Below are 28,000 nucleotides of genomic sequence, written 5' to 3'. Positions count from 1 at the left end.
ACAGTAAGAAATGGGTGACTGGAGTTTCTTGGGGAACATTTTAGAGCAGGTGAACGAGCAATCCACTGTCATCGGGAGAGTTTGGCTCACAGTGCTCTTCATTTTCCGCATCCTGATCCTGGGAACAGCTGCCGAGCTAGTGTGGGGAGATGAACAGTCAGACTTTGTGTGCAACACCCAGCAACCTGGTTGCGAGAATGTCTGCTATGATGAGGCCTTCCCCATCTCCCACATCCGGCTCTGGGTCCTGCAGATCATTTTTGTATCCACACCTTCACTCATGTACTTTGGGCATGCCGTGCACCATGTCCGCATGGAGGAGAAGAGAAGAGAGAGGGAGGAAGCTGAGAGGCGTCAGCAAGCTGAGGTGGATGAAGAGAAGCTGCCCCTGGCTCCAAATCAAAACAAAGGCAACAACCCTGACGGGACCAAGAAGTTTCGCCTGGAGGGCACCCTCCTGAGAACCTATATCTTCCACATCATTTTCAAAACCCTCTTTGAGGTGGGATTCATAGTAGGTCAGTACTTCCTCTACGGCTTCCGAATTCTCCCCCTTTACCGCTGTGGGCGGTGGCCCTGTCCCAATCTTGTGGACTGTTTTGTCTCCAGGCCCACGGAGAAGACCATCTTTATTATGTTCATGCTGGTGGTGGCTTCCGTGTCCCTCTTCCTCAACCTGGTGGAGATCAGTCACTTGATCCTCAAAAGGATCCGGAGGGCTCTGAGAAGACCAGTGGAGGAACCGCTGGGGGAAGTCCCAGAGAAGCCCCTCCATGCCATCACAGTCCCCTCCATCCCAAAGACCAAAGGCTACAAGTTGCTGGAAGAAGAGAAGCCAGTGCCCCACTATTTCCCTCTCGCAGAAGTAGGGGTTGAGCCCAGTCCCCTTCCAGCAGCCTTCAATGAGTTTGAGGAGAAGATTGGTATGGGACCATTGGAAGATCTCTCTAGGGCATTCGATGAGAGGTTACCATCGTATGCACAAGCGAAGGAACCGGAAGAGGAGAAGGTAAGAGCAGAGGAGGAACAAGAAGAGGAGCAGCTGGGACGTCAGGGAGAGCCAGGGGTGAAGAAAGCAGTGGAGGAGGTGGTGAGCGATGAAGTGGAAGGGCCTTCAGCACCTGCTGAACTCACCACTGATATGAGACCCCTCAGCAGGCTAAGTAAAGCCAGTAGCCGGGCCAGGTCAGATGATTTGACTGTATGAAGGTGCAGGATATGGGGAGCACATGAAAAGGAAAAGGTTGAAGAGAAAAGGAGAGATAGAGAAAGAAATCAAAAGATATTTTTAAGCAAAGTGCTAAAATGGCCATTTGAATATTATTTCCTCTTGAGATACTCAACTGGAAAGGTACCATCATGGTAACTGTGCCTTATTTGCCCTGTATGTCCATTTAAAAAGGAACATTTTCCCTGTTTCCACATGCCAGCTAACTCCTTACAGTAATAGCTACATTGTACACATAACTGATGTCTTTTGAAACCTAACATGGCAGTGAAACCCAAATGTCACCACTGTGAACGTATTTACTGGAAACTTTGTGTTCCATATTTCTCTAGGAACATGGGGACGATCTGTCTCTGCAGCCAGCAAGGGGGATGACTGATCAACAACTGTATCTAGTATTTCTTTTTCTGTTTCCACCTATGGCATGCTGAGCAGATCCCCCCTTCACTGTTGGCATGGAATTGCAGTTATTTAATTCACAAAGTGAATTCTGTGCTTAGCATCAACAGACTAAAATAGTAAGCACTATTTCCCCTCTCTATTCAGAAAATAAGGGTCAAAATGTCCCCAGTTTCACTGCGAATGCAAATCTGAGTTAGGTAAAAATATTTTCCTTTATGTCAAAAATATTTCTGCTCTTCAAGTGACATTGACAGTGGGCAAGGTTAACAGTAGCTCTCTACTAGGATTTAGCAGATGCCCACAGATGGATTATTTGCTCCCAAGAGGGTCATCCAGCCCCAAGCCTATTTCAGAGCACTGGAAAGAATAAATTCAAGTGGTATTTTTTACTTGTAGTCTTGTGATTTAAGGATCTGCAACTCAATTTAGCAAAGCAAGCATGGGAAGGCTTCTGTGAAAGGAGGAAACAGCTACAGCAGCCAGAGCATGAAACCAAACACAAGCCTTCATGGCATGATCCTGACATGTGCTCAGTTCCTGGAGCTCCCAAACTTACAGGCACTCAGCAAATCTCAGGTACAGAGTCCTGAAGGCACCTGTGTACCTAAACCTGGGTTCTAGGTAACTATGTGCCTATTTAAACCTCTAAATACAAAACTGGTTGTTCAAGTTTGAAAAGTCTGATATCATAATAGTCTTTTGACATCCTTTGTTTTTAATTTGACAGATGGGAGCCATCCAGTGGTTTACATCTCTATTAAATGCCAAAGTCTCGAGTAAAACAAGGCCTTCCAAAATATGATTTAAACCTTTTGCGCCAACAGGTCTGTAGAGAACTCCCAGAGCCTCAGCAAAATCTTTTTTTGTTACAAAAGGCAGAAAAGCATGTGCTTGCAAATGTTTAAATCCCTGTGGATTTCTAATTTTAGGACTACAGCAGCATCTTTCGGCTGAGACAGTGCAGCAATGCATTCAAAAACCTTCAGGTTAACAGCTGTGTGTCCCCAAAACTGACCCTCATGCCAGAAAAGTGCAGGTATGCACTCTCATCTGCTCTGCTCTGCAAACCTCAGACCCTGCCAGCTCAGCAAATTCTTTCTGCTGGGCTGCAGCCCATCCCATTGTTCCCAGGACAGGCTCTAATCCAGGTCAGGAAAAAAAAGGTCTTTGGCATAATGCATAAAACTCATCCCACCATTAGCTAGAAAAGACCCTCTGTGGTCTCCCATTGTAGTAGGGCTGACTCCAAGCCCATTGAAGTCAAATGGGTGTCTGAAAGAGCTCTGGGTAGGCTTGGGCTCATACCTCCAGTCCTGCTGCATCCCAGCCCATGCAGCCACCAGTACAGTCAGTTCTGTCACTTGCTGATCTAACCTGTTTGGTGGAGTTCCTCTGCCTTGTTATGCAGCTGCCCTGTATGAGTGCAAAGGTGGCTAGACTTCACTGCTAAGTGAAGTAAGCTGTACATATGTAGAAAGTTTGTAGGGTGCATTGGGATTCTTCAGCATCACAGCGGTGCCACGTATTTTTTTTTTATTTTTATTTTTTACTATTAATCCTTTTGCTCCTCTTGGGCCTGCATATTTTCCCAAGGTTTGCCGCCTGAGGTCAAGATCTTTGCCCCCTGGACAAAGGCTGTTAGGTTGTCCTCCCTTGTGAAGGAAGACTGTAAGGTACCTCCTCAGTTTTGGGAAGGAATATGACAAAGCAACACATGCAAAGGAACGTGCAGAGAGAGAATCTGGAGGCTACCATTTATCCACTCTCTTGACATGGAAACAGGAGAACAGTTAACACAAATGAAAGGCAACTGAGGAAAGAGAATGTTTTTCAGCAGGAAAGGGTCCACTGTGCCCAGTATTCTACTAGAATTCAAGCAGGGGCAAAAATTCAGATTAACAGCAAAATCACTACACTTATATGAGATGGGATCTATTACTTTTTATTTTCTTCACAGAAAGATAGAAGAGAGTTTTAATGGTTCTAAGCATAAACCAGCCCACTCGTCAAAAGGGGTAGGAAACACACTTGCCTGTAGGTAAAAAAAAAATATATCTATAACGGTTCAGTATGAGATATCTTCTACCTTCAGAGCATCTGATCGTTCCAGATACCAACAGACTAGATGAATCACCCCGACACTTGTTTACTTCTAATTACCTGACAAGTCCTTTTACATTCAAAGTATTTTAATAACCATCCCTGTTCCTGACCTCTGACATGCATACCTTCATTAGATCTCTGGACTAATTCAGATGAGTACTTATTCATCACAGGTATATGGTCCACACTGTGGCTGTTGGGTGGTCCAGTCTTTAATCATCAGATGTTGAGTATGTCATTCTTTTTCACTGGAGTGCTTCAGTAAAATGCACTATATGCAGTGCACTCAATGGACACCCTGTAGTTCTTTCACAGCTGCCACATGAAAGATGGTTTCTTCCTCCAGGTCATGACAGCACAATGAAACAAACCAGCATTTTCCTCCTGTATCCAGTCACCTGCTTGTTGATTTTTTTTTCAAGCTGGTTTTCAAGTACCCTGCCAGACTGCTAGCAAATCTGCACCAAGTATGAGCCACGGCATCAAGACAGCCCTTCTCGGCAAACTGAGCAGGGAACTAACAGTCTGGCCTTCTGGCATCCAGCCTCATCTCTGCAATGAAATCACTGTGGGACTGTCAGCAAGTCATTCTTCCTTCTTGTACAATTGGGAATAATTTTCTACCTCACAAAGATGATGTGAGGCTCAATATATTGTGTTAGTAATAGAATGGGAGGTCCTTGGATGGAAGGCCCTACAGATGAGCAAAGGATTATTGCTATTTCTGGATGTGATATCATATAAATGTGTTTTATTCCTTCTCAATGAGACAAATTTAATCATTTATTCAAGAAATTGCTAGTGAAGTTGCATAACAGCCTCAGAGCTGTGGATTCAGTGTATGATTCTACTCGAAAAATAAGTACGCAAAACATAGATATAAAGAACAGGGAAAATTATTTTCTTGGGAAGGGGGAAGTCACTGAACAATCAGAGCCATGCCTGGATCATTTAAAGGTGTGTGTACCCCCTTGGCTCTCTGTGCAAATAAATAACTGGCTCTCTGCAAGGAGCATTAAGATGCAAGTGTCAAAATCACCAAAGGAGGTAAAAGTAGAAGAGAAAGGTAGTGTCTTAGCTTACAATAGCATGTGGGAGTTGGTGTTCTCTAGTGTCTAGAGCAGTGGACCTAGGATAATAATCTTAGATTTACTTCCAGCTCTGCTTCTGACTTGCTGTGATAATCACTTTACCTCTCAGTGCCTGTTTTCTCCACCTGTAAAATGGGTGTAAGAATTTCCACCTACCTCACAGGGATGTTGTGAGGCTTCTTTAATTCTGTTTGTAAAGTAAGTAGGAATGATCTGATGAAAAGCACTGCTGAAATGCATGGTATCCTTGTTCTTTCCTGGCAGAATGCCTAACTTGGTTAATACGTAACTCCTTGACCAGGTGGGCATTAGTTTGAAAATGTGAACACTGCATTGCACTGACAACATCAATGCAGATGTGGATTTGCCATGAGTAAAAAAGACTCCATTGATCCCCCACCTCTCTCTCCCACCTTAGCCTTGGCCTGGCCGTATGAAGCAGCAGTGACAGTGTGGTTACATGGACCCCTCTTCTCCATCCCCAGCATCCATTCTGGGGCAGCATTTATGCTTAAATAAGACAGTTCCTGGAGGGGGGTACAGGTTGGTGGAGCTCTAACAGTTTTAAGGGCTTTGCAAGGCATGTGGGAGAGGGTTGTATAATGCACAATAATGCTGGGCTTCTGTTTTAAACCACTCAGTGCAAACTCCAAGTAAATTTTCCAGAGTCTCCATGAAAGAGTTTACAATTGCTTATAGCATGCAGAAAAAAAGCCCCTCTTCGTGAATGTAAACCCACAAATTATCATGTTATACTGATTCTTTCCTCTAAGTGCGATAGATACCAAAGATCCCTGAGTGCTGAAACACAGTGAAGTACAGATTCCTCCTCCTGTAGGAGTGGAGACAGTTGGGGGGAATCTCTGCTCTCTAGGTCTGCGTGGGCATGAAATCTACTTACTGAGGGAGGAAAGCCCAGTCTCTCCTGCCACTCAGTAACTCACTGACTGTGCAGTTTTACATTTAAAGAGCGGCCATGTCACACAATGCCGAAAAAAAGTGGCAGTTTGCTGTTTTGTATAGAAAATGGCTTTTCAGGCTGACAACTGAAAGTAATCCTAGCCTAGGCGTAGTTTTGTTTAGTAAAGACAGGAACAGCTATGAGAGCTAGACTAAAGCCTTCCTATAAGCCTGAGGCAGTTGTGATAAAATGGTATGTGATGCCAGATTTCCCAAGGGCCAGGGTTGGATAAACATACCAAAATCAGGGGACTTGTCTAAGTATTGGAATAATTTTTTTTCCCCAACAGAATGATGCTACCATTTCTTAGGCTCTGTGTGTGCTACGCCTTTTAACATGGCTCGGGAAAGGGTTTTTGCCAACACCAAATGTGCTTATACAGCTGAGTAGTAACCATGGCAAATAAATGTGTATTGACTTGCCAAGATGTAGCCTGGCACACAGTCCTTTACTTGCAACTAGCTTGGCATGCACCTATTTCAGTAGAACCAGCAAGACTCGTGTCTCTGTCAACAATTCAAGTTTTTCTCTCAGCAGCTTGTCCAACCTAGAGAGGAGGTGGCTAAGGGGGTGGGGAAGTCTAACTGCTGTCTTCAGGTACTTAATGGGGAGTTACAGGGAAGATGGAGCCAGACGCTTGACAGAGGTGCACAGCAAAGGATCAGAAGCAATGATCACAAAGAACAGCAAGGAAAATTTGACTAAAAAATTCTGACTAGGAAGAAAATTGTTCAACTGGAGAGTGGTTCAGCACTAAAACAGGTGCCCAGAGACGTGGTAGGATCTCCATCCTTGGAGGATGAAGCCTGACTGGGAAAAGCATTGAGCACCCTGGTCTGACTTTGATGTTGGCCCTGCATTGAGCTGAAGGCTGGACCAGCTGGTCCCTTCCAGCCTGAACTATCTATCCCATGGGAAGTTGAAAACTCAGTGCAGCCACTGCATGTGGAACAATGGGTGTGGGGCACTTTCTGCCTCTCTGGGGTGCTCTGGTAGAATTTGCTTAGGCTGTCCCAGCAGACAACACCAACTAAGTGGGCATTGCAGCAGAGGCCGATGCACAAACACAGTCAACTGATGTTTGGAAGCTAGAAAAGCTGCTCGAGGCCAGAACTATGTGTTGTGTAACTGGTTTGGAAAGAAGATTACAAATAAAATAAAATTAAAAAGAGTGTGCTTGTCAACAGAGAAAATCATGGAAATATAAGGGGCTTAGGTCTTTCCAGCTCCCTTTAATTTCAGTGTCAAGTGTGCCTTTAAATCCATCTGAAAGTGCAGAGGATGGCATTTTAACGTTCTGTCAACAAAAACCTGGGTATTTAAAGCTTGCTGATCTGGGATGAAGCAGAACTGAATAGAAATGGTGATTACAGAGCTACTGACAGAACATTTTTAAAAAAACCCAAAGACTGTTGGCCTTTGCCTTGCTAGATCCAGCCTGACACAGTAAAAGCAAAACAAGCCATTTATTGGTTTCCAAGGAGGAAATTCTGTATTGCTTGGAAGAGTCATGAAGTAGCCTACTGAAAAACTTTTAAGTCAACACAGCAACAAATTTGTGGTGAAACATTAAACAGAAAAGTTGGCTCCTATGGTGTTTCCCTGAAGCTCAGGGGGGAGCTGGATTGAAGGATGATTGGGATAAGGAAACACAGTTACAAATAAGCATACCAAAAAATCCTGGATTATAGGCAGGCTGCAGGCAAAGGCCGAAGCAAAGAAGCCTGCAAGCTCATGGGCCGAGTACCTAATTGTAAGGATAAGGCAAGCCAACATGAGACATGAATTAAACCTAGCCTGTTACCAAATCTGGTATTTCTGGATTTTAAGAAGGTCAGCAACTTTAAAGTAATTTAATTGAACTTTTATGCACTGGTTCCTCTATTTACTGGGTAGAATCGAGAACCAGAAATAGCATGGGTAAAGCTTTTTTTCCCAAATCCTTCTACCTAAGCATATGAAGAATTACTGGGACAAAAACGGTCAGGTAAGTTTCTCAATACATATATGTTAGTTCAAAGAAAAGTCATAGACAACTCCATAAAGGAATTCATCTATTGCCAGTGAACATCATCATCTGAACTCACCAGAAATCAGAATGATGTTGGATTACTTCCAGCTTCAGAGCTCCTGTTCATGAAAACCTTTGGAGAGAAAAGAAAATGGATGGCCAGCTGCCAGCTAAGCCTATTTGTCATGAAAGTGCCCTGTAGCACTTTCTGGAACCCTGTGCTACTTCTAAATATACCCTTGGCCAACAAACTGCCTTAATTCAATATGCTCCACCTTTCCACTTTACTTGAAAGGCTTGACTTCAGTTCCCTCTACAAACTGAACATAAAATAGTCACATTCACACTTTAATATGGGGAAGAATGAAATATGGAACTGAGCGGAAACCTGCCAACGTACTGACCAGCCCTTCTTCCTTGTGCGCTGCCTCTCCTCTCTGGCCACCTCCATTTATATTCTGTTTAATGAAACTACCCACCTCTCACAACTGAGAATTTGTCTTTGTACCTGTGAAGTGCCATGGACCCTTCTCCCCACACATGCACATCAGCAGCTATCTAAGGAGGAACAACATGGAATAAATTTCCCATTTTCTTTTTACATTTTTTGTCTTCCCTGAAGGAGAAGTCCTGGGACTAGGGGGTGGATCTGAGTATTTCCAGTAGGAATTACCTTCTTCCCTGTGTGTTTCTCCCCAGGCTCAGGAATCAGTAATTTACGGCTAAGCAGAGGCACGTTTCAAGCCTATTTATAAACACGTGCAAAGAAGAAATTTTAAAGAGCTATGACCAAACTCTGCCTTGTTTTTTAACCTTGTGTTGAAGTGAGTGGAGTTGCCAAGGTGTAAACAAGAGCAGAATTTGGCTTTGTATAATTTATTTTTTTAAAGGATTTCCTGTTAACTTCTGTCTTTAAAAAGCAACTAACAACTAATCTCGCCCCACAACCTACCAATACAGAACAAAACAACCACAAATCCCTCCAAACTCAGGAATCTCACGGCTTTAGGAAAGATCAGTTTCTAAGTAGCAGATACAGAAAGGAAGAACAGGGAAGTCCTGATCTCAGCTCTGCATTAATTGGCAGCAAGACTAGAAGCTGTAAAAAAAGAGGCCTCAGGTCAGATATGATAATCTGCTCCCTCAGTTCATTTCCCTGTGAAAGCTGAATGTCTCTTTCTCTTTGCAATGCTGTAGACAAAGAGACAAATTTCAAACCAAGATGACTGACAGCAAGACAGAAAGCCAAACAATCAAAGAGACTGTGGGACTAATCCGGTGACTCGGCACAGCCAAACATAGATTTGTTTTCCTAGTGAAATGAGTTGTAATGAATAAAGGTTCCTGATTTTCAATCAGCAGGGGCTCTGTGCTTTGTTAAACTCCCAGCTAGCCCCACTTGGTTCTTTCTCTTCCTGTCTGTTATTCCAAATACAGAGTTTCGAGCGGCAAGGGTTAGGTGTGTTTTTAAGAGGAAAAAAAGATACAGACACCATTAAGTTCAAGCGGGGACATGACTGTCACATGAAGGATTGGATCTCACACCGATAGGCATCAGGAAATTCCCTGTTTGAACTATTACTTCCCTTCTGGCCCTGTTCCTTGATCCATTCTAATTGCAAGGCCTGACCCGCATCCCCAGCCCGGCTCCCGGCGCCGAGGGCGGACGGAGAGGGCCCCAGGCGGGAGACCCACCTCCCCCGAGGTGGGAAGACGGGCCTGGCGCGGTCGCGGCGCGCCACGCTCCGCTGCCGTTCGGCTCTTGCACAGGAGCCAGAGCGGAGGTAAGATGGCGGAACGGCGTGTGCACCTCCGGCCGGCCACCGCCTTCCCGGCCGGCAGCGGGCCCCCTTCCCTCGGCTTCCCTCTGCGGTCAGAGGGGCACCACCCGCCCCGACTTTCGAGAGGGCTCAGGAAAAGCGGTCAGGTTTCCCCCAGAGCTGCCGCTCAGCAGGCTGTCAGCGGCAGCAAATCCCAGCCGCCGGGCCCACCCGCGGTTCCCCCGGTGGGGCGAGACCCCGTCCCCGCGGCAGCGGCAACGGGGCACCGGGGCAGCGCCACGCCTCCTGCCGCGGCCGGCCCCGCCCCGGGGCGGAGCTTCTCTCCCCGCCCCGCCCCGCGCGCCGGCCCCGCCCCGCCGCGGGGAGGGAGGTGCGCCGGGCTGAGGAAGGCGACCGCGCGCCTGCGCGTTGCAGCCGCCGGGGCGCGCGCGGGGCCGGAAGTGGGCCGAGCGGCGGCGCCGGCGGCCGCCATGAGCTTCCTCATCGACTCCAGCATTATGGTCACCTCCCAGGTACCCCGCTGCTGCGCGGCGCGGCCCCCTCCCCGCCGCCGCCCCGGAGGGGTGAGGGGGGGGGGGGGCGAGGTGGGTCTCGCCGCCGCCTGGCTCACCCGCCGTCCGCCCCGGAAGCGGCCGTGGGGGAGTGCCTGGGCGGGCGGTGCCTGGGGGGCGCGCATGCGTACCTCCCGGCGCGCGAGGCGCGTGGAGCCCCGGGGCGGGCTGCGGCGGGGCGGTCCCGCGGCGGCGGCGGCGGCAACGGCGTGTGCCGTGCCCTGCTGTGCCCTGCCGCGCCGCGCCGCGCCGCCCAGCTGCCGCCCGCGGTACTCGCCCCGCTGCTCGGGCCCCCTCGTCCTCGCCCGCTGGGCGGAGGGAACGGCTCCGCGCCTGGACGCGTTCGCCGCCCGCCGCTCGGCAGCAAAGGTGGAAAAAAAACTCCTCGTCGCTGCGAGTGTAGGGGTGTTAGGCCGCCAGTTTGTCACCTTATGGCTGCCCGCCCTTTTCTGTCCCCTACCCTCCTATTGCAGGAGAAGATAAGCTGCGTGCACCTTTAGACTGCTTCCTTACACGTCACGGTGACCGTTGCTCTCGTGCAATTGTCAAGTCAGAGTATAATGCATAAAAAGGTTCAGTAAATAAGCTTGGAGGGAATGGCGCTTTTCTTGTAATACTGCCTCACTTCTATAAATTTAAATTTTCTTAAGTTGAAACAGACAGGGAACTTCATCTTACTATTCTCTATTTTGTACTTATTTTGTTTCTGATATTCTTCAAGAAGGCTGGTCACAGGCAGTTGGACCAGATGAGTGTTGTAGGTCCCTTCCAACTGAAATATTCTATTCTGTGCTATTCTATTCTATTCATGTCTTCTACCGCTGGTTTGCCCCGAGGAGTTTGCTTGTTTACAACTTTGGAAGATTTTTTTATTATCTGCTTTAAGGAATTTAAAAAGACACCACTGTTTTATCTTAAATGCTTCCTTATCCATTGATCCATCAGTTTCAGCACTTCCTTCAGCTTTTTCTTTCTGCTGTCATTGAAGTCATCTTTCAATTAGTCTTTGTTTTACACCAGCTGAATTCACCTAGGAGCCCTTTAAACTTTTTCATGTCATCCTATCTTCATTATTATGAAGTGGGTTGTGGTCTTAACATATGTGAAACTGTCCTATTGTTTTGTGGGAGGAAATACTGCCTCCTTCTTCATTAGCCTCCTTTGCTAGTAATTTATTGTGTCATTGTGTTCTCTTTGACCTTCCTTTCCTGCTTGCTACCCTGCTCCCTCCTCAGTAAGCATTTAAATACCCTTTCTTCCTGTCTGCCTCTCTGGCAACTGAGGTGGTCCAATTGTTTGTTTCTGCCAAAAGGGGAAGGTTTTGCTCCCTCTTCACTTCCACTTTGCTACACAGTTGTAGTCTCTTATTTGTGCTCTCTTCAATATTTGGTTAAATGAGTTTAATTGGATCACAGAGGGATCTGATAAGCTTCTGAGCTGGTGTGAAATTTTTGTTCTGTAATGAGGCGGGATGAGCTGAGGAAAGAGAACCTTTCCCCTCTCAGCAGCAGTTGCTTGTCTTATATAGACTTTAATGCACAACTCTCTAGTTTTCAGGACAGCTTTTGGCTGTTTCTTAGAAGTACAACGTCCTCCTACTTGATAATGCTTTGATTCTTGCTCCTAACATGCTTTTTCACTGTTAACAATTCACCCAGAACAAAAACTTTCCCATTATTTGCTTTGCATTCTAAGATCTAACTAATCTAATTGCTTTTCTTTCATTTGTGATGGCAGCTTTGCATCTTCTCATCATCAAATATATCAATTTTATCTTAAGTTGCTGCGGGTAATTGTCAAATGCTCAAGAATTCTCTGACTTAACATGTCACATTCACCTGCGGTATCTTAGAGTATGAACTGTTAACATAATGTTTTTCTATGCTTTTGTACAGTCCCTAACACATGGGAATTCTAGTCTTCATATATAATTTCCTCTGTTATTATTGTACTTGATTATCTCCTCATCTCTTTATTTACTTATTTCTTTTTGAAGAGTTTGTTTCTACCTTTTTCCTCCTTCCCACTGTTAAATGTGAAATTACTTTATGTAAATATCACTTGCTTATCACACTTCTTTAACTTATGACATGTAGATAGGAGGCTTATGGAATGTCTTACCTTTTTTTTTTTTTTGCTATCAGTTACTTTAAAGTCTGAAGTCCTCCTCAAACAAGTGTTGCCAGCTGTTACCAATCACTAGACCTCGTTCCTATTGCGGTTCTCCTTTCAAGGCAAATATGTTTGATCTTCCTTGCCCAGCGTTCCAGGTATTCCTTGCCTGTAAATCATGTTAGTCTGTTACCTTTGCCGCTGCTGGGATCCAGTTACTCCTGATGCACAGTGGAATCATCCACAATGATTCCTGCATTTTTGTCTTTGAAGGTTTCCCATCTCCACAGTGGGACAGAATGCTCTAGCTTTTTCCATGTGCTCTGAGAAAAAATACTATCTTTGTCCCATGCTTTCTGACATATACTGATTTTTCTCTTTGCTTTGGTCATAGCTACCTTTATAAAAAAATACTAAATATCTTATGAATTCTCTTTTTACTTGGTTTCTTTTAAATCACTGCACTCGTTCTAGTCTTCTGAGGAATAGACAGGGCTACCCATGGAAGGCCTGACAACATGGTCTCCTTTTACTGCCTGAAGATGGGTAGTTACACTTTTGACCACATTGCTTAATTATTTATTTCATTTAAGTTATCTGCAAAATAGCTGTGATATTAAGTTTGTCTCTTCAGGTGTGTGTTGAAACTTAACTGAATTTTGTAAAGTGCTCTGAGAGCAATTGAAATGCAAAGCATTATTGGCTTGTCCTGCTTCACCTACCTTGCCCATGTGGCTTTCTGCAACTCCAGATTGTGGTCTGGGGCATTCAGCACTGCCATTTCCCTACCTTAGAGGTGCTTTTAACACCTTTCATCCTTGTGTTAGTGTGTAACCAGATTCAGTGTAAAGACCTCTTCAGAAAAATCAAATGCACTTCTAGTCTTAAAGAAACAGCAGATATTTTTATAAAATTTACTAATTTCTAGAAGATTTGTATGTTGTGGGCATTCAGGTGTTTACTTTGCCTCCATTACTGTGTTTCCTGTAAAAACGATAAGCTTTAATTCTGTAGATTAGAAGAGTGAAACAAGAAACAACAATGCAAAGGATTCTGGCAGGCCAGGAACCAAGGAATTCTGAGAACTTGGGAATACAGAACTGAGCTGTCTTGACTGGATCTTCTGTAAGGTCATAGCCTTCTGTGTCTGCTACACTTGAATATTTAAAATATTCTTCTCTCTGTGGTACTGCAGCAAGTTTTAACCTTTTGTGGATCTTGGGTACTTTGGCCCAGCTCTTTTCCTTCCATTTGTTTCATCTACAATCAGTAGTGAGGTAGCTTTGTATTTTGCAAGCTGCTGGATACAAATGTTAAGTGCTTCATCTTTTCTGCAGGTGCTGTTCTTTGGATTTGGGTGGCTATTCTTCATGCGTAAGCTCTTCAAGGATTATGAGGTGAGAAGGGACTTTTCATTACAGGTCTATATCTTAAAAATTACTCCCAATTATAGAAATATTTTTAAAACTGCATTTGGCTTTTTTCTTCTCTTTAAGCCCTCTTATCTTGTTTTTAATTGTCTCTACAGTTACTTTCTAATTTCCTCTTGTGCTTCAACTTGAAAGACTCCTAGATGGCTGAGGAAATGGGTTCTCTGGGGCCAGTGAAAGTTTCCATATTGGCTACGGTTAAATAAAAAAAAAAACCAACGTGGAGGAGGTGCAGGGGTAATAGGAAACTGTTTTGCCTTTTGCTTGAGTAAGCCTGCCTTATGTAATTGTAAAATTTTTGAGGCAAAATCAAATTCAGTGGTTAACTTTAAACTCAGTGAGGTGTGTTCACTGTGGCTGAATTGTTTGTGAGGATTGGATGGGATAAAACTGCTGCATTCTCTTATCCCTAGAGATATGAGAGAATACAGTCTAGGTCACAGATGGCTTAAGTGTGAGCCAAATTCAGACCCCAGAAGTTTTTCTGGTGTGGATTTTACTTTTAAATCTAAGGTTAAGATCAAAGAGCTCTGTTAGCAAGGCCCTATCATTAGTGAAGTTGATGTAGAGCACACTGCATGCTTGACATGCCTTCTGTGTAAGGCATCTCTGTTAAATGTGCCAATAGCCGCAATCAGTGTAATACTGACCAATGTAGGAGTTCGCCCTCTGGTTTCTAACAGGCTGTTGGTTTCTTCCTGTTTAGATAAAGGGTAAGGTGCCTTGAAGCAAGAGACCCAGTTGTGTGCCATCGTACCTTGTGATTTGTTTTTGTTACCTGAGGGATATCAGGATGCCATTTTAGGAATGGAAATGCCTGATGTCTCTGGTTCATTTTCTCCATTGCAGGTGCGACAGTATGTGGTCCAGGTGATCTTCTCAGTGACTTTTGCGTTCTCTTGTACCATGTTTGAACTCATCATCTTTGAGATTTTGGGAGTGCTGAACAGCAGGTGAGTCTGGGAGCTCACTCAAGAACTAGCCTGCCTTGTGTTCTGCAGCATCTTCAATCCAACTTCTAAATTAATGGATTAGTCTTGGATTGGGGAAGTTGTGTGAGAATATTGTCAACAACTCAATGGAGGTGTTTGAGCAGCAACATTTGTTTATTTGACAGAACATGAGACTAGAAGCCATAAGCTCCCAATTTTCCATGCAATTGCTATTAGTGTGGTCTAGGTCCTTGGGGCAAGGCATTAGTCTTTGACTTTCTCCATTTGTGAAGTTAAAAGAAATGATTTCTTTTATGGGAGTATTGTGAAGCTTCAGATCATGCTGAAGAGCACTTTTCAGATGTTAAGGACTATAGAAACTATTAAGTGCTAGTTTTTCTGTGGTGGTCAGAGCAGTGAATAAGATGTGAAGCTAATTGTGGAGTGAAAACTTTTTCTGTAATAATATGGTATTTGTGAATCAAAGGCGCATCCTCCCTTGACATAGGGTGAGGACTTCTACATAAAGAGGATGTTAAAAACTGTCTACTTCAGAAGTCACTAGGAAAGAGAAGGTAGAGCAGTAACCTGTAGAGGCTAGCTGGGTTTCCTGTTTATTCTCTCTTGTCATACTTGTATAAGAGAGCAGTCAAAGGAGTTGAAAGGCAAGAAGTACAAAACTGATAAAAGGTAATGTTAGTTCTGATTGTATGTTATTAATCTGTAGAGCTTGCAGCCAGAGAGATCACTGAGGATAATGCTTTTATAAGTGTCAATAAAGGGCTGGACATCAATATAGATGAAAATGTTTGCCTCTGAATTAGCTAGGAAAAAGTGAGAAGGATCCTTGTAATTTCTCCTTCCCCAAGGCGTAAAGAAGATATAAGTTAATATTGGTAACAGGACATGTATTTTTCTATTCAAGCTAAATGAAGAGTCAGTTCAGCCAAGATGAATCTCATCTGCATTGGACTAATCTCCTTTGGTCAGAGGAGTATTGATGATTTTGGTATATATGTGTATTTTTAAATTCTTTGCGACGTCTTGCAAATGAGACAACTCACTTTGAAGTGAAACATGTTGAATTCTGAATGTTAATATTTTTAATCTTTTCAATTTGAATTAGCCCTTTTTTGACCCAGTCACTCATCACAAAATTAATTACTGCTTATACTTAGTTTTGATTTACTGTTCAACTAGATGAGCAGTAAGTCAAATGAATGATGCTGCAGCCGGCATTTGTCACTGTAGAAATACAGTATTTGATAAAGTAGCCCAGATAGTTGTTGATTTTGAAGTGCACATTCTTGAGTTCTGTAGTAAGAAACAAAACAAAAACCCAAACCAAACAACCCCCCCTCCCCAACCCAAACACCAAATGAAATCCAGAGTATTCTATATGCTAGGCCAATATTATCGAATGCTTGATGTAGTTGAAAGGATTGCATTGACATGTGATTGTCTTTGAAAAATTTGTTATATTATGATAGCGTGCTAATCAGTATTTGGCTCTATTTCAGCTCTCGATATTTTCACTGGAAGCTGAACCTGTGTGTCATTTTGCTCATCCTAGTCTTTATGGTACCCTTCTACATTGGTTACTTTGTTGTGAGCAATATCAGATTATGTGAGTATTTGGTTTATGGCAGTGGGGCTGCTAACTTGAGATTATGCATACGAATGAGAAATACCTTATCTGAGAGAGAGAGAGGTGTTGATCACTATCCCTGTAGCTCCCTCCTTCCTCTGGCTTTGTTCTGGCTAGATAACTTCTCTTTGGAACTTCAGCATGAACTGTTTATTGAGCAGTTAGGAGATGCTTTACCTGACCCCAACAAATGCAGGTTTTCTTCATGGGTTTCAACAAAGTTGTGGACTTTAGAGTAATGTTACTGGAATTTGTTCCTTTACAATTTTAAGCTTGCAGCCAAAGCCTGGAACCCTTGGCAAGGCTGTGTTTTTCTGCTAGAGGGTAAAAGAAATGCGGCAGAGAAGCTCAATAAATTACTTTGGCTTTTTTTGCTTACTACTGTCTGAATGAGGCCTCTTCCATGTGCTAATGGACACGTACCCTTGAGCTATTGATATTCATCGCTCTTTTGTATTAAGCTTAGACATGTAGGTTGGAAGTATAAAATGTGTAGTTTTGGCATGAAAATGAAGTTTTCAAGTTTCACGTTCAGGGTCACACAAGAAAGGTGCAGCTAAGTGTTCCCCTGTTCATAGTGCAGCCCTTGTCATATGTCTGTGGGGAAAAGCCAAAGTGGTACATTGCTGCATTAGCTCTTGCTATGTCTCTCAAATAGCTGGTTCAGTAGGAAGCGAAGGGGGGCATACTGCTAGCTGTAGCTCTGTTAGTTGACACCTGTTTTGGCCACCTGTGCTCAAAGCAGCCTTTGGACCAAGGTAGCAATTTTGCAAGCTTGAAGAAGCCCTAGAGGAAGAATGTCTTTAAAATACTTGTTTTTTTCCTCTCCATTAGTGCACAGACAGAAACTGCTTTTTGCGTGTGTTCTCTGGTTGACATTCATGTATTTCTTCTGGAAGCTGGGGGATCCATTTCCTATCCTCAGCCCAAAACATGGTGAGTTTCATATTCTTGCTGATTAATTCGCTCCTGAAAATAGGCTTTGTTATCTCACTTTTATCTTGGAGCTATTATTATGTTGTCTCAGCTCTACAACTGGGTCTGTAGAAAGTCATTCTTGCAACTGAGGGTCCACTCTGCTTTGAAATCTGCAATCTGAAGGTTGTCAGACTGACAGAAATGGGTGGATACATCTGAATTATTTGCATTAGTTTTCTTGCAGTACCACAGGAAAACTTTAAGGAAGTGAATGAGTCCTAACTGAACCTAGACTAGGTAAGAACACAGTGTACTTTTTGAGGACACAAAAACTTCATCTCTGCAAATAGTTGATCACAATTTTTATTCACTTGTTTATTTTCTTGTGGAGACTAAAGCTAATTTATTTAAGAAGAGAATCAACAACCAATCCTCATCTGACACTTTTCAGTCAGATTATTGTTTCTTGTGACTGAAATCAGATCACTTTAGCATAGGTGGCTGTCCAGTTGACAAAACATGGCAGGGTGCCTAAACACCAGAGCAATATAGACTGTAGCCAGCAACATGTCTAGCTAGCTTCAGTACAGCTTTGTACACTGCCTAAGCCCAGAGGCAGTGCAGTTGCACGGTACTAGAATGTGAGTTGGTAAGTCCTGCTGGACGCCAGAGCTATTTATGTGCAGAATTAGCTTGGGTTATCTCTGCACTGGAGTCATGGAACTAAGAGTGAAGTGTGAAGATACAGTGTGCACTTGGACTACTTTGGGTCAAACAATAGCTACTTTGGGTCCATGTGTTAGCATGTGCCTAACTGTACTGAATCCTTCAGGCACTTAAGCGTACCAAAGGATAATAACACTGTAGAACCAGACTATTTGTCACCTTGGTTTCCTGTGTAAGTTATGTTGCCCTTATCCTCTGCACTGGAAAATCGTTTGTATGTATATAGTTCTCAACAGGTGAAATTCAGTCGGTTTCACTCAAATTGGTGAATATGTCTGTCTGCATAGATAAGGGTCAGCTTAATCTTTCTGTGCTCTAGGAAGCTACTTTGTACTAATCTGTAAGAGAAAAACTGAAGGATACCAACTGCTGTAGGGTCTGCTCACCCTTTCGTCTGTGATCCTAAAACTTCTCTAAGAGGAAGTGTGTATCTGTGTTTTGTAATTGTGTCATTTGCCACTGAAATACACCAGCTAGTATATGGTGCAGATCCCTCTGCCCAGTGTTTAATTGCCAAGAGAAACGTGTATCCACTTTGAGTGCAGAAGGTGCTTGAGAAGGCAGAATATAATAACCCAATGGGAATTTAGCTGTGGGGTTTAGGTAATCCTCTTCAGATCACTGAAAAGGTTACGTGAAGCTGCGTAACAACTGCAGATTTCCAGAACTGGTAGTGGGGTGTTTTCTATATTTAACTTCTGCTTCACAGGATGATACCTCCACAGTGCCTTATCCTACCAGCTGTAGACATAAAGTTAGAGCAAAGGATTCTAGGGTTTTTTTTCCCTGCTGTATTGCTGGGGTGCTGCTGCCCTGCATGTACGGACAAAGCTGCTGCAGCGCATTGTCGTGTGGTGGTGGCCTAATTCAGACAGGTGGGATCCTGTTGTGGAGGGAGATGTAGCAGGAGGCCATGCTTAATGAGCCCCTCATGCTGCAGTACATTACCTGTAGTGTCTTTCTCAGTGTGCCCCACCCTGCTCACCTGCATGTATGGTGGTGTGCTGCAGCCGGGGAATTGTGCTGACTAGTGGGGCCTCTTTAAGTACCTGCACTGGCATCCTGTGTCAGGGGGTGCCTTGCCTGGGGATGGTGATGGCAGTGTGCTGCAGCTGGGAAATGCACCATCAATCAAGGGCTCCGAGTCAGGAGCCCTGGCTGGTCTGCAGCTTGTTTGATAGACCTCAGTTTGGGAGCTCATAGTAGAAGGAAAGTTATGCTTTGCTCAATTGTGTAATAGTATTCTAGTAAAACATAACTTTATCTGAGACGATAAAACATTCATTTTGTCCAATCTGATCACAAGAGTAGGGTTGCTGTGTGTGTTATGGGGAAGCATTGCTTTAACCAGTGGAATGTCATGTCATTTTGAAGGCACCTCTGTTTTAAGTGCTGCTGTCTGACAGTGTGGGGCAAAAGGCCAGAGAATTGTAGCACATTCTGTAGCTCGTGTAAATCTCTGTGCAGCTGCACATGACTGGGTGTCTCGGTCTCCCTTTGTGAAGTCTTTTTGCCTTGTTTTCATCGTTAATTCCCCTTCTCTGAAGTGTGAAATGTGGCTTGGCGCTTGGCCATCTCAGCTTTGCAATCATGTAAGCTCCAAATGTGCTGTGTGAGGCAGCTGCTCTATAACTAGCTCCCTAAAAAGCAACTGATGTTAGTAGCACATGGCACTGTATCCTGAGAAGGCAGGTTGAGGTCTGTGTTTAATGACTGGGAGGAATAAAAGCAACTTCAGTGCTTGGTGTTGGTTACAGCACAGGCTTGATGTTCATGCTGTATTACGTGAATATATGTTTTAGAGTCCACTTGGTGCTCAGGTGGAATGCCTTGTTGGTGGTCACCTCAACAACGTCTGTGCGTCCACAAGATGAATACTGAACAACCAGGACCAGCATAAGCTTCCCATGCTGTCACAATTCTGCTGTCCTACAAGCACAAATTGTGTCTGATCTGGAGGGGTCACTTCTAATAACAGTTGACAGGATAGGGCTTCCTCTCTATGGTTCAGACATTTTTGGGCCAGTGTTCCAGGACTAACTGGTTTGGTAACTCTAATCCTGGTTATTGCAGAAGTGGCTTTGTGGAAGATGCCTCCTTTATAGTGTCTGGTGGATGATCTGTGTTCCCACCTCAGCAAAGTGCAATCACTAATGCTTTATTAATTTAGAACCAAAATATTAACTGTTAGTCCTCTCCAGGTCTGTCTTAAGCTTCTTCGTAGCTAGAGTTTCCCATCCCTGTTTCTAAGCATGGTAGCATGCTTTCTGAGGGAGACTTCCTACCTCTTTCTTTTCATAGTCCCTGTCTGTACTTCATATTACCTCTGGTCATTGCAGTAGGAAGGCAGTTGGATCCATAAAGCAGCTCTGTATGTGTGTTATGTTGTGAAAGCACCAAGTGTGGACCAAAGTGAAAAGAGGAAGGTTACTAATGCCGTGTTTTTCCTCTCTCAGGAATCCTGTCTATAGAACAGCTCATCAGCCGTGTGGGTGTGATTGGGGTGACACTCATGGCTTTGCTGTCAGGATTTGGGGCTGTCAACTGTCCATACACTTACATGTCCTACTTTCTAAGGTAACTGCAGCCTTGTGAAATATTTTGTCTACCTTTTTGAGATTATTCTGCTTTTCCTGTGGCATTGATTCAAGTTTTTTCATAACTTTTTTCTGAATCTAGCTATTGCCATGTCTAGATGCTAGAACAGTTTCCATTGCTGAAGCATATTCTCCTTATGCAGGCTTCTCTTTTCTTTGTTTCATGGGCATGTACATATTTCCACCGAAACAGGATAGCAGGCCTAATTGGGTATCTTCATTTTGCAGGAATGTGACAGATGCAGATATTCTGGCTTTGGAGCGACGACTCCTTCAGACTATGGACATGATTGTTAGCAAGAAAAAAAGGTGAGAAGGCAGCAGTAGCATGAAATGATTTATTTAAAGGATTTTCAGTTGGTATGGTGCAAGATGGTTCTTGAAATTACCAAAATTATTAGTCTTCTCAGGGCTACATGTTCCAGTGAAACAGGCGGCTGAATTGGGTTGAGCTGTGTGGTGTATCATTCTGGCCTGATACACAACTTTGTTTTTTTCCTGGACATATGCACTAAATAGTACCCTTTCTTACTGCAGTGGCACAGATTACGCTTCCAAGACAAATTGATACTGTCTGATGGCACCTTGACTAGTCTGTAAGATGGGCACCTTTCTCTCCTGAAGAGTAAGTGACCCTTAAGCCACTGCAGCTGGCTCTCTTACTGGTGGTGTCAGTACAGAAATTGGTTCATACATATCGAGCACTCTCCTGCTCTGTGGATCTGCTCTTTCCTGGTCAAAGCTGAAGCAGGCTAGTGAGCTGGCGTGGACACAGCTATATTCTTGTAAATGGCAAGGTTTACGTTAGTTAAGTTTTGCAGAATTGCAAAACATTGCTAATGTGAATGCAGTGTAGTGCACAAGCATGTCGTCAGAACTCTGCTTTTGTTGGTTTAGTTTATTCCAGGTACCCTAAGCAAAAAAGCTACTTTTGGAAACAATGTAATTTCATTTACACTGGAAAGATTTTTGTCTGCTGTTACATATTGCATGCCTTACTAATTGTGCAGAATAAATACAATTACCATAGTCACTTCAAAGGTTTGGCTGTCTGACACTGAATTCTCACAGCAGTACCCCAAACTTTACTTTTGGTGCACTAACGTTTTAATGGAACCTTTTAATGTATGACAAGGGAGCTTTTAGGTAGTCTAACCTTCCTGATTTAGTCACCAGCGTGTGTATCTGCTGATAAGTATTAGCATATGAAAGTGTAATTAAAGCATAACTTTTTTCTTCCTCTTTGAAAACGTTAAGTGGCGAACAAATGTTAACTCCATATTTGTGGTCGTGTGAGGTGGTGAGTAGTGAGTACTCAGGTTTAATTGATTTCATTGGCTAGAAGCATACTGAAATACTGGCTTTGGAGTTAAAAGATACTGTGTAGTGCTGCTTCTGACTCTGTGCTCTTTTTGTTTTGTATAGCATTTTTGGTCCTGTGGTCCAGGGAGAGTGATGTTGGGGTAAAAGTAAGGATGCCTGGGACTTGTAACTGACTAACAGTTTCTTGCCTTCCTATGGCCAGGAAATCTTGTTAATATAGCAACTTTCTAGCCATTATGAAGAGCCATGTAAAGTGCAATAATCACTTGGGAATTATACTGAAGTTCATGTATTGGTGTTTTTAAAAAAAACACTCCCCCGCCAAAACCCAACTCTCCACCCAAAAACCCCCTACGTAGTCTCAGAAATGTGCAAGAAATAGCAGAAGCTCAAGTTCTGTAGATTTTGTTCTCTTTTTGCTTTGACAGGGAGCAGTGGCTTGCATAATTGGACTATTTGCTCACGTAAAGCAGAGCTTAAAAAGTTAGATTTGTATCAGTCTAAATGCAATCCAAATCACTTGGCAGAATAGTGGGAATAACAGTATTTTACAGTGTAGAGTAAACGCTATAATTCCATAAATTGTCAGTTACTTGCTGGCCACCTTTTCAGTACTACTGATAACTCAGAGCTTATCACAAGGGTTATAAGGCAATAGAACATAAAGCTTCTTTTTTTTCTTTGCTGATCTTGGCATTTCTTCTTATACAACCCTTATTCACACTGGCTCCCTTGTCAGTAGGAGATGGTTGTTGAAAGTTGTTTTCCCTGATGCTTTTTGCACAGGAATTATTGTTTTCTCCTTCCTGAGTGTATTCAAGTAAAGCCTTATGGAAATTTGCCTCTAAGATTGGCAGGTTCTTTATATTCATCCTTGCAGGTATGACATAACTAAGCCTCAGGTTTGAAATGCCTAGATTCTGTGACACTATTGCTTCATTTTGGTTCATGTTAGGGTCACATCAGCCTATCTGATGTAGGTATATCACATATCTACACAGGCAAAGTGTGTGGTTTTTGCCTGTGGATCCTTTCTATGAGGCCTTCAGAACTCCTCACTTCTGTGTGGGTACAGAGATCCCTGTCAGCTCTCAGAAGAAAAGATTTGCCTTTGTATACTTACAGCCTTGCGCTTCACCTTGACATAGCTGCATTCTTGCTGCAATGCTGTGGATTGTTTGGGATGGAATGTGTGAATTGGGTACTGGGAAGAAAGCAAGGGTTGAAAATGCAGTTCTTTTATTTGGCAGCTATCAGGATGAATTGAATCGTTCTAAGATCCTGTTATTTGTAGTCTGTGGCCGTATGTGCTTTTATGTGTGTTATGTGTGGTGCCCCAAGGGTGTTTCTTTTGCTGGATGTGAAGGAGGAGTGATTTTTTTTTTTCGTTACACTGCTTATCAACAACCTTGAAGAGGGTTCAGTGCCAAATGTAGCAATACTGGCTGCAGCTACAAGAAAGGGCCTAAACATTGTCAGTTCATGGGTTGCCTTGACAATCCTATGAATAGTTTTCAGCTTAGGAGTGGATAACTGGCTCACAAATTTGAATGGGGAGAAATGTGAGGGAATGAGGCCAGAAACTGGCACTGCCCCTGGGGATTATGCTGTGGTGCACATGGGAGTGTGAGGGACAATATGCAGCTGCTGCTGTAGTGTTGGTATTAGCTTTAGGAGTCATGTTCAGATCACCTGAAGCCTCCAGTGGTTCAGTCCAATAATGGATTTATGTGTTTCTGCTTCATAACAGCTTGTCATGCAGCCCAGTAGTGAATGACAGCATATCAGAGAGTCTGCTGCATACCATCCAGTGCTCACAGTTCTGTGGAAGAGGCAGATGTGCAGTGATAAAGGAGAGGTGTTCAAGGGGAGAGAGGAGCATGAGAAGTCTTTTGATTCCTGAACCTGAGATAGCACAGTCTTGTGTTTGGGGAAGGGAAAGTGACTAATGATATGACTTAGAAATCCATTTGAATTTGAATGTTTATTTTTAATTGGGTTTAAATCCCTTTAAGGTTTGAAATAGGATCCTGAATGGAAGTCTTGGGAAGTGTCTTATTGAATCTTGCTTGATTAGATCTGGGCTCTACTCCAGAGCTAATCAAGATAATGTTATGAAGCAAGATTGGTGCTTAGGGGGGAAAAAAAAAAAAAAAAAGAGGGAATCTGTTTGCAGCAAGTTTTGTTTAACAGTGACTTCTAAGGAACTTCAGGTTTTTTAAATCTGATTTTTTTAATAAAAATACTTTAATCCTAAGGACTTGTGTTTCCTGTTCTTTCAGGATAGCAGTGGCTCATCGGACAATGTTCCAGAGAGGAGAAGTGCATAACAAACCCACGGGCTTCTGGGGAATGATAAAAAGTGTTACAACATCTGTTGCAGGCAGTGAAAGTATCCTTCATCTGCATGCTGGCATCTGCCTCAGGAGGTGGCTCCAGCTTTCTTCTGTTTTGAAAGAAAGAGTGTTAGCTGGGCCAGTTACAAAGCATTTGTGTTTCAACACGTTTCAGCAGTCTGAGCAAAAGGCTTAATGTCTCCTGGGAAGTTTGCTCTCTAGCACAGTATTGTCTGACCTTTTGCCCAGGGGCTGGACACATAGTTTTACTATGACACAGTCGGGAGTTGCATGCTGCTGCTCTGCCCTATAAATGTGCTGTTGCATCAGCATGGTTGAAGTGTACAGCAGATTGCAGGACAGATGTGCACACTTATGGTGTCACACTGCAGATGTCTACCCCATCACATCACTGACATGGGAGGCATCTTTCTATTCTGATGTATCCTCTGCTCATATGACTGACCTGCATGTGTATTTTCCTCGTAACTTGAACTGTGCTCTTCTGGGATGGAGAGCCTGTGATGTACTTGAGCAAAACAATGCGGTTGGCTGAGGTGCTGGAACAATTTACCTAGCCTATAGTTGACTTTCTGGCCATGTTGGAAAGCCGGGAGAAAAAGAAGGGCAGGAAGCAACTAGTTGACCAAATAAATTGTTCTCATTATATATATATATATATATATATATAGGCTGGCCACTGATGCTATAGCAATGTGACAAAAAAGGTGGATAGGAACAGGTGAACAGAAGTTGTTCTGCCCATGTGAAAGGGGTAGAAGGAATCCGTTGGGAATTACAAGGGTCTGTATTTCTCTAACTTACAGTTGCCTACCAACAATTTCTGCTAGACCACCTAAAGTGTGCAGTTTGCATATTTAAGGCTGAGGGCTCTTCTTCCTCTCCTTTCCCACTAGCTGTTAAAATCAGAATTTGGCTATTTGACAAGACACTTCATAATAATCACTAATCTCTTGGAGTAGTTACTCAGCAGTTTTGTTTATGAAGATGATGTGAGAGTGACATATTGAGAGATGCACTTCAGTGACAAGGGACACTGATCAAAGTGAAGCAGCAGTCTTCCAGAGCTCTGGTTCTATCCTGCAATGTGTTCTTCAGACAGAGCAATAAAGAACTTGTTGCATGACTGCCTAAATACTGTGTACTGCCTGCCTTCTTAAAATGGAGTAGTGTGCAGTATGTGTATCCTTGAGATTTTTTTTGGTGCAGTATTAACAAGGAGCATTAAGACTGAATCGAAAAACTGATCTGGGTCAAAAAAGTGATCAAACCGTTAGATGTGGCCCTTGAGCTGAAGGTGGAGAATGTTTTGTTTTTAATTAAGAATTAGTGATGTAATCTAGCCTTGACTATGCTGGTTTGCCAGACCTGTCCCTTATCCAGCAAGAAGTGGATGCCCTAGAAGAGCTGAGTCGGCAGCTTTTTCTGGAAACTGCTGACTTGCATGCAACAAAGGTACATAGCAAAGTAACTGCCCAGGTGGGTGTTGGGAGGCCAGAGTAGTTTGAAAGAGAATGTATGTTATAAGAAATTGAAAGGTGTTCAGCAGGTAAACGTTGAAATGTTGCGATGTGGTGGAGTGAGGATCTGTTTCTTTAATTTGGGTTCTAGATGGCAGTTTCCTTCCAGTTCAGAGACATACTGGACTATGCCCCATGTCCCTAAAGCCATTCAGAAACTTTTGAATTAAAACGTTTGAGTTCAGAAACTTTTGAATTAAGAGGTGTAGAGGGATAAAGCTGTGTTTGCTACTACTGGTGCTCCATTAAAATTATGTGTTGTGGATGATTGTGGAAATGATATATTTTCTTGTGTGTTCTGTTCCCCATCCCTCCTTTTGTATTTCCAGGAGAGAATAGAGTACTCAAAAACTTTCCAGGGAAAATACTTTAATTTTTTGGGTTATTTTTTCTCCATCTATTGTGTCTGGAAAATCTTCATGGTATGTAAATGTTTTATTGTGTTTTATGTGGACATAAGCAATTGTCACACCCTGCATAGATTATGCTATACATGCAGTTCATCAATTAATGCTCAGTTTCCTTAAAATCCTGCTTCTGGAAATTCTGAAAGAAACTGGTCCTTGGTTGGAATAAAGCTCTGGATCGGTCTTTTTGTAATAAAGCATTAGACAAGCAATTCTTACATGTGTGCCTTTTACACCTTCTTAGACAATCTGACCACCCCTGCCCCTTTCCTAGGTGATACAAAGTAAGAGTCATGCATGTGTCTCACATGTGACAATGAAGTATGCTTTTGTTTTCCTCTGTGAATGTAAATCCATCTCCCTCTTGCAGGCAACCATCAATATTGTATTTGACCGTGTGGGGAAGACTGATCCAGTCACAAGAGGAATTGAGATCACTGTAAATTATCTGGGAATCCAGTTTGATGTGAGACTTTATTAATTCTTATAGCCTTTTCAGCAATTCCAGTCTTATAAAAATAAAATCATACTGCTGAATGGGAGAGGGTGATAAAGCCATGAGAATGTGTCTTTGGCTTCTGACTTATTGAGTAGGAAGGGAAAACTCACCATGAACTTTGTTTTTGCGCTGATTTTATGCTGGGATGGTAATGTGGTCTTGCCAGAGAGGTAGCGAGTTGCTTGTTTAATTTGGGGCAAATGAAAACACCTTAGTCAACTTGCTTAGATTAATACATTTATCTACAAAGTAATTATGTTTGCATGTGCACATAGGTGTTTTGTCATTTACACTTTTTAAATATATCCCTGTGAATACGGGGTTCTTTGTGATTTCTCATGTCTTTGGAGTAAACAACTGCTAATGTATTTGTGAAAATGTCTGTTATATAAGCCTGTCTACAATTAGGAAATAAAATATCTGTACAATTAGGAAATGCAAAGACCCTGAAGAATTGGCAGGTATACAATGTGGTGTAAATGGGGTTAACGTTAGAGATTTAACTGTATTCTTCTTGTTGATACAGGTGAAATTCTGGTCTCAGCACATTTCCTTTATTCTTGTTGGAATAATCATTGTTACCTCTATCAGAGGATTGTTAATCACACTTACAAAGGTAAGAGTCAGGACTCTTAATGTGGTTTTGGACCAGGAAAGCTGTTATCAGATCTTTAACTTTAGATGGGACAAATACTATATGAACTCTCAATATGCATTTGTGTTTTAAATATCTGAATATAAATACTTGCAGAGGGAGGGAGAAAGGAAAAATACCTTCTGCAGTGTATTTCCCCACTCAGTCTCTATTGTTATTACTGTGGGGAAGAGATATAGATGCTAAATGAGATGTTAAATGTAAGCAAGGGTTCAAAATGATGCTGTAGCTAGGGCTTATTAGTAAGGTTGATGAGATGGTGATTAAAAAAATTTAGATTGCTTAATTTGAGCTGTTGGTAGGACTCAAAAGGCATTAACTGAAGAGACATGTGACTCATTGTCTTGACCTGGCTTTTGGTATCTAAGCTTAAACTTCAGTATATATTGTTATATGACTTTTACCACGTGGTGCCACTGGCTTTGGGAGCTTCATGTTTAAGACTAAGACTGCAGGTTTCTGAAAGTAGGGTGCAGGCACCCCTTCAGAAAGTGTGCTTTTTATTGTTTTTTTCAATGAAGAAGCATTGAATGGTATGTACCTTTCGTGCTGTCCTAAGGCACATCAGACTTATCTGACTACTTATTTCCAGTGCTTTTTTTTTCCCCCCTAGTTCTTCTATGCCATTTCCAGCAGCAAGTCCTCCAATGTTATTGTTCTGCTTTTAGCACAGATAATGGTGAGTATGTAGAACCATGGGCACACCTATATACATTTATGCATGCATACATATTTGTGTATGTATACA

The 28,000-nt window shown here is 43.0% G+C and overlaps 2 protein-coding genes across 5 annotated transcripts in view; both read left to right on the top strand.

The window, feature by feature from the left end:
• Positions 1-9,148, top strand: part of GJA8 (gap junction protein alpha 8) — a 43,997-nt gene extending 34,849 nt beyond the window's left edge. Inside the window, exon 3 of the mRNA XM_075033961.1 lies at positions 1-9,148. Within this exon, the coding sequence (XP_074890062.1) occupies positions 11-1,207 (1,197 nt within the window). The 5' untranslated portion in view covers positions 1-10 and the 3' untranslated portion in view covers positions 1,208-9,148.
• Positions 9,149-9,967: 819 nt separating this feature from the next.
• The window catches only part of LOC142033719 (Golgi pH regulator), a 20,950-nt gene continuing 2,917 nt past the window's right edge, over positions 9,968-28,000 (top strand). The window contains exons 1-13 of one of the 4 annotated variants that reach the window (XM_075033956.1): positions 9,968-10,089; positions 13,578-13,637; positions 14,520-14,623; positions 16,123-16,229; positions 17,085-17,186; positions 20,351-20,471; positions 20,720-20,800; positions 24,097-24,206; positions 25,538-25,626; positions 26,021-26,113; positions 26,469-26,564; positions 27,124-27,213; positions 27,866-27,931. In XM_075033956.1, the coding sequence (XP_074890057.1) occupies positions 10,048-10,089; positions 13,578-13,637; positions 14,520-14,623; positions 16,123-16,229; positions 17,085-17,186; positions 20,351-20,471; positions 20,720-20,800; positions 24,097-24,206; positions 25,538-25,626; positions 26,021-26,113; positions 26,469-26,564; positions 27,124-27,213; positions 27,866-27,931 (1,161 nt within the window). In that variant the 5' untranslated portion in view covers positions 9,968-10,047. Of the gene's footprint in view, positions 10,090-12,305; positions 12,399-12,434; positions 13,366-13,577; positions 13,638-14,519; positions 14,624-16,122; positions 16,230-17,084; positions 17,187-20,350; positions 20,472-20,719; positions 20,801-24,096; positions 24,207-25,537; positions 25,627-26,020; positions 26,114-26,468; positions 26,565-27,123; positions 27,214-27,865; positions 27,932-28,000 lie in introns of those variants that run through there. The other 3 variants (XM_075033957.1, XM_075033958.1, XM_075033959.1) reach the window with 3 other exon arrangements.

Source organism: Buteo buteo, chromosome 8 (genome assembly GCF_964188355.1).
Source record: "Buteo buteo chromosome 8, bButBut1.hap1.1, whole genome shotgun sequence".
Lineage (NCBI taxonomy): Eukaryota > Metazoa > Chordata > Aves > Accipitriformes > Accipitridae > Buteo > Buteo buteo.
The sequence above is the reverse complement of the archived record's forward strand: the minus strand, read 5'-3'. Positions and strand labels throughout refer to the sequence as shown.